This window comes from Dermacentor silvarum, chromosome 7 (assembly GCF_013339745.2).
Source record: "Dermacentor silvarum isolate Dsil-2018 chromosome 7, BIME_Dsil_1.4, whole genome shotgun sequence".
Classification (NCBI taxonomy): domain Eukaryota; kingdom Metazoa; phylum Arthropoda; class Arachnida; order Ixodida; family Ixodidae; genus Dermacentor; species Dermacentor silvarum.
This window is the reverse complement of record NC_051160.1, coordinates 6,185,769-6,199,689: the sequence shown is the minus strand read 5'-3', so window position 1 is coordinate 6,199,689 and position 13,921 is coordinate 6,185,769. Positions and strand designations below refer to the sequence as shown.

The 13,921-nt window shown below is 41.9% G+C and overlaps 1 protein-coding gene across 5 annotated transcripts in view; it reads right to left on the bottom strand.

Moving 5' to 3' along the window:
- The window catches only part of LOC119457481 (serine/threonine-protein kinase MRCK alpha), a 222,498-nt gene that overhangs the window by 78,727 nt on the left and 129,850 nt on the right, over positions 1–13,921 (bottom strand). For all 5 annotated transcript variants that reach the window (XM_037719064.2, XM_049670117.1, XM_049670119.1 and 2 more), the window contains exons 12-19: positions 13,609–13,742; positions 12,880–12,986; positions 12,650–12,785; positions 11,728–11,879; positions 10,853–10,994; positions 6,188–6,231; positions 4,746–4,851; positions 426–550 (exon numbers count right to left, since the gene is read on the bottom strand). In XM_037719064.2, coding sequence (XP_037574992.1) covers positions 426–550; positions 4,746–4,851; positions 6,188–6,231; positions 10,853–10,994; positions 11,728–11,879; positions 12,650–12,785; positions 12,880–12,986; positions 13,609–13,742 — 946 coding nt within the window. The remainder of the gene's footprint in view (positions 1–425; positions 551–4,745; positions 4,852–6,187; positions 6,232–10,852; positions 10,995–11,727; positions 11,880–12,649; positions 12,786–12,879; positions 12,987–13,608; positions 13,743–13,921) is intronic.

Below are 13,921 nucleotides of genomic sequence, written 5' to 3'. Positions count from 1 at the left end.
GAGTATAACTTGCCCTTTAGAATTCTGCCAATAATTACCACCGAGAAAACATAAAGGTCCATAGACTAAGTTTTTATGTATTATGGTATGTCCATTTGATTACATAAGCCACTTATTGCTAATAAAATGGAGCACAAATGTTCCCTTTATGTGGCTTTATTACTAAGCAAGTGTTCCCTTTACAATGGGCCATTATTTACATCGCGAAAAACCATGATATTTTTCATGTAATGCAACAAACTTTCACATTATGGCACTGTGTTGTGGATACTACCAACCACACTCAACATTTTTACTTTTATTCTGGGTTTTTTTTTTTTTTTTGCAATTTGTGGAAGTCACTGAAAGCTATTCTGTCAGAGAGTTCCAAAACAATTTCTTCCCTTCTTCATATGACGACTTAGCAGTGCTGAGGAAGCACTCACCACTGAATGATCTCACTGATCTGTGCCTCCCACTGGGCGACAGATTCCTTCTTCTCCCTTAGTTGGCCAATCTCTTCCTCCAGACAACGACGTTCTTCCAGTTGCCTCCGCAATGTCTCTGTAAGCTGCACAGGGAAATGCGGCGTCAACATCACCACATCGTCAACACTACTAATGCGCTGCAGAAGAACGTTGAAATGACCAACAATGGGCAAGCAAGGAAAGCCTCAACCAGGAGCCACTTCAACTCGAGGACTGGTCTTCATGGATAACGGAAAGTACTCTTGTTGATACACTGGCCCTTACTTGGGCTTTCCCTGTTCATCCAATGTTGATCATTTCAAGTCTCAATCTTCCTGTGAACCCACTGTCTCGCTTGAAGAACGTTCAAGTGCAATAGAGGACACGAACGAAGAAAGTGGTCGCACACAAGTGCTTTTGTGTGTCAGCTTCGTCTGTATTCTCGATTGCCCTTGAACAGTCTTCAGTAGTATATCTCACCCACAAATCTAAACTTTTACACTCAACTACATCATTTTCGTAGCATAGAACAACTGCTCCTCGTTGCTCAGTCATGAAGGTGGGTGCGCGCAGGGTGGGCAGGAAAAACGAGCTTGAAAAAACAAATATTTTACTGGATGAGCGTGAGCCCAAAAAGTAAATAAATGCTCTAGCAACAGTGATAGTGGCAGTGAGTATAGACAGCAGTTGGCAGATCAAATGACACAGTTTGCCTGCAACCCTTATTTCCGGTGTGTTGTTGTGTGATCTCGATTATCAGGAGGATAAAATGTTGATTATAAAATGTACTACAGTAAAACCTCGTTAATTCAGAAAATCAGATAACTCAAACTTGTCCTCTGGTCCCAGCAGGCATATGCATTATTTAATGGCATCAAACTCTCATTAATTCAGACGTATTTGGTGGCACACCGATTAATTTAGACAACCCTCGGTGTGCGTCGAGTGCGGAACGCCGCTAATGTGCAATGTGGAAGAGCAAAAGCGGTACTAGCATCCAACCAAAATGAAGCGGCAGAGTCTGCATCGCCAGACCTCAGCAGAAAACGACAGAATGACCAAACGCTTTGTGTTTATTTGCCTTTATAGTCTTTATTCTTGTGTTTGCCACTGCGCAAGACACCGAATTGAGCGCTTACCTATAGAACTGCATGGTTAAAATCCGTGATCACGTCCATAGCGACCATGGTTCCGCCCACAGCAGCTGCGCCTAATAGTAATTTCGTTTTGACTCTGTGCATGCTGTGGAAATGGGTTTGCGCAGGGCTTACTTACCCTACGAGTGACGGTCAAAAAAGGCCACAGCGCTGTTCCACTCCGCAGCATACAAAGGCATTACGGCAGTGTTCGTTAACTTTTTGACACGGTGCAAAGAAAGATCCGTAATCAGATTGCAACAAGCACGGGCTTATGAACCTAAGATACAACATAGTTTTACAGTTACGGTGCTTACAGGCAAGGCTCCCCGCAAGCCGATCGAGTATATGCGCCCTCAACGCTAGGGCTAACCGGGTAACGGTCCACCAAGCGCAAAAATGAGAAGTTGCGGGAGCAAAGGTCCTATGTAACCGACTCATTGAGGGCCTGTGTATGTTTGTTTGAATCATGCACAATGCAGAGGGAAACAGAGGGAAACACAAGCGATTGACGGACTAATTAGGCAAGCTTATAAAGCAGCCATCGGGCTCCCAATCAAGACGCCTACTGATAAACTATTACAGCTAGGAATACACAACACCTTGGACGAGCTTGTCGAGGCCCACCGGAGGGCACAAGAGCTCAGACTAACCCGAACGACAGCCGGCAGAGAAATACTAAATGCTATAGGTAAAAACGCTGAACCCTTGGTGGAGGACGTGCAGAAACTCCCCCCAAAGATCAGAAACACCATAACTATCAAACCTCTACCAAAGAACATGCATCCTTCCTACCACGAGGGTAGGAGAATAGCTAGAGCCAAAACTCTAGCAAAGAAATACGGGGGAAGGCAAGACGTGGCGTATGTTGATGCGGCGGCATACCCCGGCAATACCAACGCCTTCGCGATAGCGGTCTCCGCGGCAAACGGAGAACCGATATCAATAGCTACAGTCAGAGTCAAACACTCTAACGTTGCGGAGGAAGCGGCCATAGCACTAGCTTTAACTAACCCCAAAATTGAAACAGTTATAAGTGATTCCAAAACTGCCATTAATAATTACTCGAGAGGAAGAATCTCAAAAACCTCTTTCAAAATCCTTCAAAACTACCCCGAAAACCGGGGGGACGCGGAACTGATCTGGGTACCGGCTCACTCTGGCAACCCTGGGAACGAGGCAGCTCACAGTATGGCTCGAGGATCTATCGGCCGAGCCGTGAGCAACGACTCGAGCCCGGAACGCACAAAGGAAGGTCTCATCAGTTACCAGGAAATCACTCAGTACTTTAAGTTAGCTAGACAAACGCTAGCGCCACCTCACAAAAGCCTTACCAAAGCTCAAGAGGTTAAATGGAGACAACTCCAAACCAATACTCTTCCAAACCCGGTCCGAATGCACCACATCAACCCAGACGAATTCAAACCCGATTGCTCGAAATGTGGGCAGAGAGCCACAATGGAACACATCTTTTGGAACTGCCCCGCAGACCCCCCATCCGAAGAACTCCAGAAGCTTGTAGGCTCGCAAAAGTGGGAGACCCTGCTGGCCAGCTCTGATCCGGAAGTACAAGTCCGGGTCACAGCGCGAGCCCAAGAGGTCGCCTTCAGCACTGACTGAGGGCCATCTGGTGGGGTCGCAGAACCCATCACTCCCAGTACCGAGAATAAAGTTTTATGACTGACTGAGGGCCTGTGAGCGTCTGCTGCAGCGATGAAGCACTCAGCGAAAGAGAGCTCCGGCCCAAGTGATGACATCTGGGAGGCCATTCAGGGTGCATCCCAGTGACGTATCCTCGTGCGGTGACTCGGCGCCGGGAGAGAGAAGCACGGTTCGCACGGGAAATTAGCTCCGGTGTGCCAGCTGTGTCTGCCATATTGCCACTGTGGCGGTCGTTCCCGGAGATGTAGCTAAGCACCACACACGATCGCGACCGTGCTTTTGTCTGCAGTGGTTGTGGCCCTTTTCGTTTTGACTCGGTGCACCTTGACCGCGCACCTTTAGAACTGTGTAGTCATCATTCATGCTCATGGCATCAATAGCGATCACAGATTTTGTTTGCAACTCAGTGTAACAGCTAACAAACTGGAGGAATTTAAGACCTTAACATTCTTCAACATGTGTTTATGTATGTGTATGGCACATGCAGACTACTGCGCTTTTATCGAGACGTGACAATAATAGCCAAGCTAATAGAATTAGACTAAAGAAATCTGTGAAAGCCACTGGTGCTTGAACAAGGCAACATGTTAAGACAGCAATGGTAACTGCAGAAGATTCAATGCATACCAGAATTAAACTTAATGATCATGAGAGAACTTAAGAGTGCAGTGTTCTGAGCCATCAGAAACTCACTAAGTGTCTTTCAATAAAATATATTAGTTTCTGGTATTGCATTGATATTCATTCATTATATGACCTTAACTTCTATCTTTCAGGAAACTTGTTCAGTGTCAGAAAACTCTTGTAAAATCAACATGAAAATGACAAAGCTTCAATACACACAACCTGATTGACACATTACGTTACAGAGGGCTGACTAATTTTAAGATAATACTGAGGAACCTTAAAATCTGTCAGAAGTTTGGCTTAACAGATGTTCAGTTGAATTTATGAAAAATAACCGTTCAACTTTCCAAAGAATTGGTCTTAAAGGGGAGCGCACAGAAGTGTGTATGAGTTCTTTAAGCCCCGTTAGTGGGCATTCAACAGATCGTTTTTTCTGTGCTTGCAGCGCAAAGTAGAAGCGGATGATCACATGTATGGTATCCTGGGTAACTCTGGATCTGGTAGAGCAGTTTTGCTCTCCCGCTATGCTCCGATTATGAGGATTGCGTTCCAATCACGGATTAGGCAGCGTTGCTCTACGCCAAAAAGGGGTGCTCGCTCACAGAGTCAATCGGCTGCTCCAAAGCAGCCATTGGAATTCACCATCAATTTAGTCTCATCCAAACAAGATACGAGGTTCACAGGAAGACGGAGATTTGAAGCGATCAACAGTGGGCCAACAAGGTAATGTCTCTGGAGTGGAGACAACATTTAGACGAAGGAGACTTGCTTTCGTCAGTGCCCTTGTTTCGCCACTGTTAAATAAAGAAGTGTGAATGTCAATTTTAAGGTAAACATAAGTGTTCCTCTATGAATACACAAGACTTCCACTTACCCTTTCCCTTTCTTCATTGAGCTTGTGGACTTCCTCGCGGAGCAGTGCCTTCTCTCGCTCGTGCGCTTTCTTAATCTCCGCTAAGGTCTCCTGGTTTTCAATGGCACTGAAACAAGATTGCCTGATCACAAATAGTGAGGAAGACTTGCCAAGTGAAAAACAACAACAACGAAGTGCCATGTACTTGTACTGTCAACATGTCCGAGGTTTCATTAATTTACTTCATCCTTGTTCTAAGCATTGCCTTTGAGAGCTTCCTCAACCATTTTAACTGGAAACCAAAGACAAATCCTAAATCAGTTCCGACTAGTGCATAGATTTTCAAGATATTATTTCACTTTCCTTAGTAAAAAAACCTTGCAGATCCTAACACAATGCCCGAGTACCCGGTAATGTGATAGGTATTATCAGGATTGGCCCACTGACACATTTGGTTGAACTGCTTCTGGGATTGGCCCATCAAATGTTCTGCATCATCACAAATGGAGGCCGGTTACTGTCCTGTACAATGCTATCGCATTGAAAAGGCTTTAAATATGAACATAACATTTTTCTTTCATTTCATCACAAAACTGCAGTGGCTATTAAATTAGAGTGAAATTAGATTTTATGGTATTTTGGTGCACTTTTACCTCTCCTAGAGAAGTTTGGCCTTTGCGCTTAAGTCTTGCTTACTTCGAGATGATGTGTAGCAGTTATTTTTTGATAAGCAATAAAGTAGCTCCAGCAAGACACTGCTAAAGTCGACGTCGCAGGTGAGCTGGTATGGGAATTCCAAGATGCTGTTGCTACCAGCCTTTTGTTTTTTAATTTACCAAGCCTTCACTCATAGTAGCCAATACTTACTCAAAAATTCCAGAACTTTAGTCTAGATTATGTGGATATTTCCCTAAAAAGTCAGGTAAGATATACCATTTTTGCATAGATGATTTTTTTGCTTTACACTGTTTACCATAAAATGTTTTTTTCTTCTACATAGTCATTTGTATTGGAATGATACTACACTGTTACATATGTCATATGTGATATGTGCCTTCGAATTCTTGCATGCACATGTTTTAATTTGAAAATCATAGTGCTATTTTCTTTTTTTTTTTTTTTTTTTTGTAGCATAGATCCTATATCGTAAACCTTTTATGTGCTTGGGTTAGTTCCTTGTGCACAAAATGCCCGAGTACTTGACCAGCAGTCATGCTAAAGGCTCAGCTGAAAAGCTCAACTAAGTTGTATATATATTTCAATCACAAAAAAGATGCATGCAATCATTCATTCGTTTGTCATCAATTCAATAAATTTCTTCATAGCCCCCTTAATACAAATGCTAGTATGTTTGCTTTTTCTGCATGATGCACACTTTCACTCTACTGTTGACTCAATAAACAATTGAGGAATTACTCCAGAAACAGATTTCAACCCACAAAAGTACGAAGAAGAAAATTTACCTTTCGACACGAGATTTCTCGCTCTTCTCTTTTAGTAACATCACCTGCAGAAATGTGAAAATACATTACATTACTTTCACATTTTTTTATTATAGTTGAAGCGCAACCTTTTGCTGCATGAGATAGCACCTTCAAATCTTTCGTAGCTGATGCCCTGAAAAATTTAGAAATGGCTACTAGAAGCCCTAACAGCCATGGAACCTATGCAAGAATTGAAATATGAAGTTGTCTTACTTAAAGTAAGACATTTATTTTATTATTATTTTTTTTTTTTCATTTCTTTAAAAATCAGAGTCAAGTTGAGAGAAAATAGGACAACCCGTGCAAAGCAAGACTCAAATATCAGAGGGTTTAGTGGCACTGCTAGCGGACAAATGCTGATCGAGTTTCTTATAGTACAGATTACCTGGTTGACGCATTTCATTGTGGCACTGACAGAACCTACTTTGGAGCAGTCTACCCCCAATGTGCAGGCACCAGCTGATTTGATCATTGCGACATCACCATGGAACCTACAAGAACCCACACATCGTGTGGATCAAGAGTGTCACCATATCAGCTCTGTGACGTCACCAGATACTTCCCAGTTCAAGCATAAAAACCAGAGGCTGCCTGAGGACATTTCTAGTGGTCTTGGTGGCACCGTTAGTGGACAGATGCTGATACAGTTTCTTACTGTACAGGTTGGTGACAAACATTCAGTCTCCTCTATTAGAGATGATTCAGTCACCTTGATGGTGCTGCCAAGCCCACAGTGTTTGCACAGTTTGCTATGTGATTGTTTGTACGTCATCAGGTTACTACAGCTGATGTTCGAAGGTAAACCTTGGCCCATTTTCTCAGTCTGAATCTGAGGCCAACCTAAGCAGTCAACTGCTTAAGAAAATTATGAAAGAGCAGACAATGACTAAGAAAACTCCTGGTCACGCTGACTTCGAACTTGAGTAACACGAGAACAAGGTGAGGGCAGGAGCCAACGTTTCGACAAGTGGACTTGTCTTCTTCAAGGCCTTCGACAAGTCCACTTGTCGAAACGTTGGCTCCTGCCCTCACCTTGTTCTCGTGTTACTCATCGCCTTGAATCGCCATCTCCCGCATTCCCCTTGCTTTCCCTGACTTCGAACTTGACACAGGTGCAATCAACAATCGATGATATTCAGACAAGAATGACTACCATTGAGCAGAAACTATGCCACATTAAGAAATTTGAGAAAAGTTACAGGATTGCAACAAAGCTTGGAGGAGAACTAACAAACTTGTTTCTAAATTAGCAGCAAAGGTTGACGACCTTGAAAACAGAAGTCATGGGAACAACCTCGTACGTTTTGGAGTGAATGAAGAACAGTGGGACGATTCCAAACAACTAGAACACAAAGAGAAGGAAGAAATATTTTTAAAAAGACTTGGTGGTGAAATCAATTCTGTAGAACGAAACCAGAGAATTTTTAACATGCAAAAAACATTGCTGCACCATCCTGAGGCTTCACAACTTCAGTGACAAGAATAAAATATTGGCATACTGCTTCAAGTTGAAGGGCACTCGAATTCCTATACCCGAAGACTTCTCTAACAAAGCTGGCGACCTGCACAAAAACTTATGGCGCTCTGCTGCTGAATAAAGGGCCAAGGATTCGAAAGTTTTCACACCCCTCGTATTTAGGGGTGTGTGAATATCCCAAACTTTCGAATAACGAATTGAACAGTGTCCTATTCGATGCTGTCTTCGAATCGAAGAGGACCCTGTTCGATTTATTATTCTAAAATCAATTCGTTATTCAAAAGTGACAATTCGGTTTTCGAATTCAACTGTCCCCAGCCAGCTGTAGAAGAAGACGACATGACTTAAGCCAATGCCGATGATGATATAGTTTTCTGTACACAGATATACGATTTCACCAAAACATATAAAGCTTCGCTTTAAAAAACTGTGTTACTGAGATGAAGACATCGGGCGTAAGTGTCGTTGATCCTTCTATGAGTTCTCAAAAGTTCAATGCATTTATAAATCAGCTTTTGCGAGGATGGTGTCGTATGCACACTTGCCATTGTATCCCCTTCGTAACCCAACGGCACAGTGAATATAGGTGAAGACAATATCTTCTAACTTTTTCATAGCCTTGATCTAAAGAAATCTCCTGGTCCTGACGGAATGTCACACATTTTTTAAAATAGATATTCCGTCTGAGTGGCAAAGCATTTATATAAATTTTACATAACCTCCTTAAATGATACCTGATGACTGGTGCTCTGCAAGAGTGATTCCAATTCACAAGTGAGGGTCTCAGTTGGAATTAAATAACTATAGGGCAGTTTCTTTGACATCCAGAAATTGTAAGTTACTAGAAAACATTATTTTTAAGCCTATTATACTGCATCTAAAAAATAACCAATTGCTTGGTGACAACTAACATGGCTTCCAGGGCTGGTCTCTCCAATACAACTCAGTTGGCTGAAATAACCGATATCTTTGTAAATACAATGAATGTGAAGGGTGAAATTGACGTAGTGTTCATAGACTTTTCCTCATTACTACTTAATAACCAAACTGAAAGCTGTTGGTATTGAACACAACATTGTTCGTTGGATAACATGCTAGTTAATTTTCAAGAAAACAATGTGTGGATGTTAATAGCTGCATCTCTGACACTTTGGATGTGTACTCAGGAGCCCCTCAGGGGTCTGTGTTTGGGCCCCTGTTGACCTTGGTTTATAAAAATGATATTTACTTTGCAGTGCAAGCACCTATCATGATCCGAATGTTTGCAGATGAGTGTGTTGTGTGTGCTAACATAAACAAACCAGATAATCAAATGATATTAAGTGACGCACTGCATTTAATTTGTACACGGTGTAACAAATGGGGATTGAAGCCCAATATCTCTAAAACTGCGAGCATTACATTTACCAATAAAAGAGAGTCTTTCCAATTTGTTTATACTGTTAATAATGCCAACGTTCAAAGAACTGAGCAAGTGAAGTACTTGGGTATTACACCCACGAGTAACTTAAGCTGGGAGCTGCACATAGATAACCTCTGCAGTAACACGCTGACAAGCTGGCTTTTTTAAAGAGGAGACTGCGTCATACAACACCCACAATGAAACTTACCACTCATAAAACTCTAAGAGCAAAGAGTATGCAGACCTAATCTGAAGTCCTCATAAACAGCATTTAAATAAAAAAGTTGAAAGGGTGCAAAACTTAGCTCTGAGGTTCATTTATTCCCCTTATTCACGTCTCTCTAGCATATCCCTTCTTCATAATAGAATAAAGTTGCACAAACTCCCTCAGCGTAGAGCAGTGTCAAGTCTCAAGATTAAAAATTTTTTTATCAGCTTTGCCATAGTCGTTTTAAATTATCTCGCAAACATTACATTAAGGAGCCATTTAGACGCTTTCATAGAACACACCACAGTAAGACAGTTAGACAGCCTTTTAGTAACCTCAATTTACATCAGTATTTCTTCTTTCCCCATGCTATTTCATTATGGAACAGGTTACCAGAGGAAGTGGTTAACATTAATACAACACAATTGTTTGTTGATCTCCGTAAAAAATTGTGCACTTGACTGTTGACAGAGACCATATTGTCGTTTTCAGCATGCAGCCAACCAATGTTTGTGAAAGCTGCATCAGCGCTTTGTATTTCCAGTCCGTATAGACTTCTGTGCATTACATTTATACACTCGTTATGCCTACACTGTATTTGACTCTGTATTCTCACTAGGTTCCTTTTAATTTTTCTTTTTTTCGTATTTTCCTTTGTATTTTTTGTATTCGTTACTATGTTTCGTTGATTATACACACTCATGCATGGGCTTGAAGAGGGCCTGCAGTATTTATAAATAAAATAAATTAATGGTTTTTTAAAATCCACATCCTTGGCTTTCTGCAACAGACACAACTCACAAAAAATATCAATGTAAAGGGACAAACACTGGTGTTGTCACCCACAGGTTTACATTGTTAGAGTGCCACATCAATGTCGCCGTCATTGTCTGTCTAATTTATGTGCACTGCAGGACGAAGGCGTCTCCCAGCAATCTCCAATTACCCCTGTCTTGCGTCAGCCAACTGCATCTTATGCCTGTAAATTTCCTAATTTCATAGGATCACTTAATCCTCCACAGTCCGTGACTGTGTCTCCTTTTTTCTAGGCACCCATTTTGTTACTCTAATAGACCAACGGTTATCTGCTCTCTGCATTACTCAACTCTATTTCTTCACCTAATCTCAACTAAAATATCAGCTATACTGAATCCATCTTTATTCCACACTGCCTATCTTTCCGTCTCCCCCAATGTTACAATCATTTTTCATTTCATCCCTCATTTCTTGTCATGCCTCCTCCAGGTATAAGACCCTTAGGATAGCAGTACTGGTAAAATGCACTGATTGTATACTTTTGTAAGGATATCAGTAAACTGCTGGTAATAGACTTGGGTGTGCCTGCCATATGCACCTTAACCCATTTTCATTTGTCTGAAAATTTAATTCCCATGATCCAGGTACTCTTCAACTACTCGGTCAAGATAAATGTACTCTTGCAAAACTTTAAGAGGCGGACGACCAATAAGCATATGCAGGAAGATAGCTACGATGACAGCAAGAAATTAATGCAAACGCATGCGCAATGCACTAAGCAAGAGTGCTCCATCAACTTGCCTCCTTGAGCAGGGCATCCCTGGCCCCATCAGCTTCTCGAAACTGGTCCCGAATCGTGCCCAACTCGTTGGCATGCCGCGTTTGCAGTTGGATCTCCAGCTCCCGAAACTTCATCTCTTGGTTCTCCAGCTCATTTTTCAACCTAGACAGAAGAGAACATGACAAGACTGCTACATGAGAACCACTGAAGCAAAAGTGAAGCCATGACAGTAAAGCTTAAAAATGAAATGAAACTTATGATTTATGCCTTCTTGGTTTACAAAAATGTGATACCAATGTTTAACCATAAAGCACATGCCAAAAAGATCAGCAGGCTTCAGTGACTCCAACAGCCCTGAGCTAATTTACTGTCCCAACTACTGCTAACCCCCAAACTTTGTGCAAAACTCCCACAATCCTATGCAACCTCCACTAACCAAATACTATAAAGACATAATGACTGACAGTGATGGTGGCATGACTACGACATTACGACAACAACGATAATGTTGATAAACATGATGCTGATGACGGCGGTGTAAATATGATAGATGTTGCCTCTAAGGATTTCACTTCACACCTTTGAGTTTCTTGTCTTGTTCTTTGTGACTGTGATTAGACATGACACACAAGAGGCTTTAGACACGATGACATGAACTGTGCATGCAAATATCTTGTATAACCTGTTGTTGCAAGCAAAGTTTTGCACAAGTATGCATCTCAGTGGCACATATGACAAACAGGAGGCTCACAAACCAGTGCAAACTAACTATACCTAGCAAGTAAAGTTATAACGAGGGAGAAGTAGGAATAACAAGAGAAAAGGTGCTAATTTTCCAGGAGTTCAAGGCTGAGCCAGAAATTAAGTGTTTAGTACAAATGAAGAAACAGCCCACCTGGAGACCTCCTGAGAAACGTCGTGCGCTGGCCGTCCAACCTGGCACTTCTCGAGCTCCCCTTCGAGGTGGTGCACGTATTCGTCGCTGCGCTCTCGTAACCGCCGCTCCTTCAGGGCCTCAGCTTGCGTCTCTTCTGCACGAGCTTCAAGCTGTGGCACAAATGTGGCTGTCAGTGCTTTTGTTTTATGCTGGCCTATATATACAATGTGGCTCTGATAATGTGAATGAAGAAGTTGGTGTCACTCAACAAGTCAAGGTGAAAAGGCAAACATTAAGGAGCCCATACAAATTCCAAGGTCACACTAAGGAAGCTGCAGTGTGACCAAGGAGCCTGTACATATATATTTCACCTTGACTTATCAGTGACTGACATTTCTGATTAGTGACTGACATTTATTCAATCAACATGTGACCTGGTCAGACACAATTTCGTTGAAACCTTGACTATATCTGGTAAATGTGCGCACCTTTTCCAATAGTTACATTTTTTGGAACATTTTTTATTGTCCCTCATTCGATCTCACAGAAATCAGTTCAGGCAAGCTTTGAAGAGAAATTTCTTGACAAACTGGAAGGGTGAGGTGTACAAAACTCTTTTAGGCCATCTAAGCGATAAGACCTGCACTTGCCTCCCTTCACAGCTTACACTTTTCTCAATAACAACCTTAATCGGTTACTCTAATTTTAAGGAGCCTAACTCATCTAGTCACTAGGCTGCCGCTGAAACATTTTTCATTAACCAAGCTCATTCTGTCTTGCAAATAAGCAGTCTGGGTAAGTACCTATTTGGGAAAAAATTCTTTGATGTAATTAAACAGATACAGTGTTAAAAAATATTTTGAGCACAACTTGGCGAAAATGAGACCTAAGGTGATAAAAACACCCTTTTGAGGCAATCTTGAAAAAAGGAGGTACTTGCCTCCCTTCGCAGCTTGTCCGCTTTTCTAAGGTCTTGTCGGAGGCTGTCGATTTTATGCATTGCGCTCTCTAGCTCCTCCTCCTTGTCACGTACTTGTCGTGAAAGCTTCTGCTTCTGTGTCCGCAACTCTGATAGCCTGTAATAAAGAGGGGACAAGATAACACTGTAAGTGTTTGAAAATATTATTTTAACAGAAAAAAAGTGAAAAACAGGAATGCAATTATTCATACTTGTCGCTGACTTCTGTATACTCGTCCATGGCAAGTTTCTTCTGTGCTATTGCATCCTTCAGCTCTTTGCTTTGCTGTTTTAGTCTCTCCTGGGCATCGTTTAACTCCTGTAAATGAAAAGGTGACAGACATTTTTTCAGCACATAAAAACTCAAAGAGCAATCCAGATAGCTGTGTAAGCTGAAGCAATCAAGAAGTTCTCGTTAACTCTAAGGGACACGCCGCTGTCTCTGATAAGTGATAGCCAGGCCACCGTTCGCTTGACACATGGTTGAGAGTGTTCCAATACGATAGCGCATGAGCGCAGTCACGTGTTATTGTTTTTCACATTTCGCAGGCTTTCTTTAAATGCCAGAAAAAAGCACCACGCAGGAAGTATGTTGTGCCAAAAAACTGGATTGGGTTTTTGAACCCCCTCTACAACGTAACAAAACACATTTGGCCCAAGGTGAATTTTTGTTTTCCTAATTCATCTTAGTCAAGTAACTAATTAAGCGAAATATAAAACTACACTGAGGCAGCGCCACATGACAGCAAACAATATGTCATTTACTGCTTCTTTTTTTAAATCCTTGGCTCAAGTTACGTGAAACACATGGTACAAATTTTTTACTTCCACCTATGTATCACAAACTGTGCCAGTTTGTGATACTGGCAGAGCCCTAAGCTGTTCTACAATCCAAGTATATCTGCTTGACACAATGAGGACTCCAGTGGACAATCACTCACTCGCTGAATATCTTCCTTCTCTACCCGCGCTAGTCGCAAAGCCTTGTCCAACTCCTTGAGTTTGGCGTCCCCGACCGGGTAGCTTCCGTGAGAATTTGACAAAGACTGCCGCTGCTGCAGCTCCAACTCTAACTCTGTTACATGCACATCGGAGATGAACAAAATACGGGTGTGAGACAAGGTACAAAACAGGTGAATGAACAATGTGCAACAACCTTTTATCAAAAGTTCAGAGCGTATAATGACATTCATTCATTCATTCATTCATTCATTCATTCATTCATTTCAAAGTACCTTACAGGCCCTAAGGGGA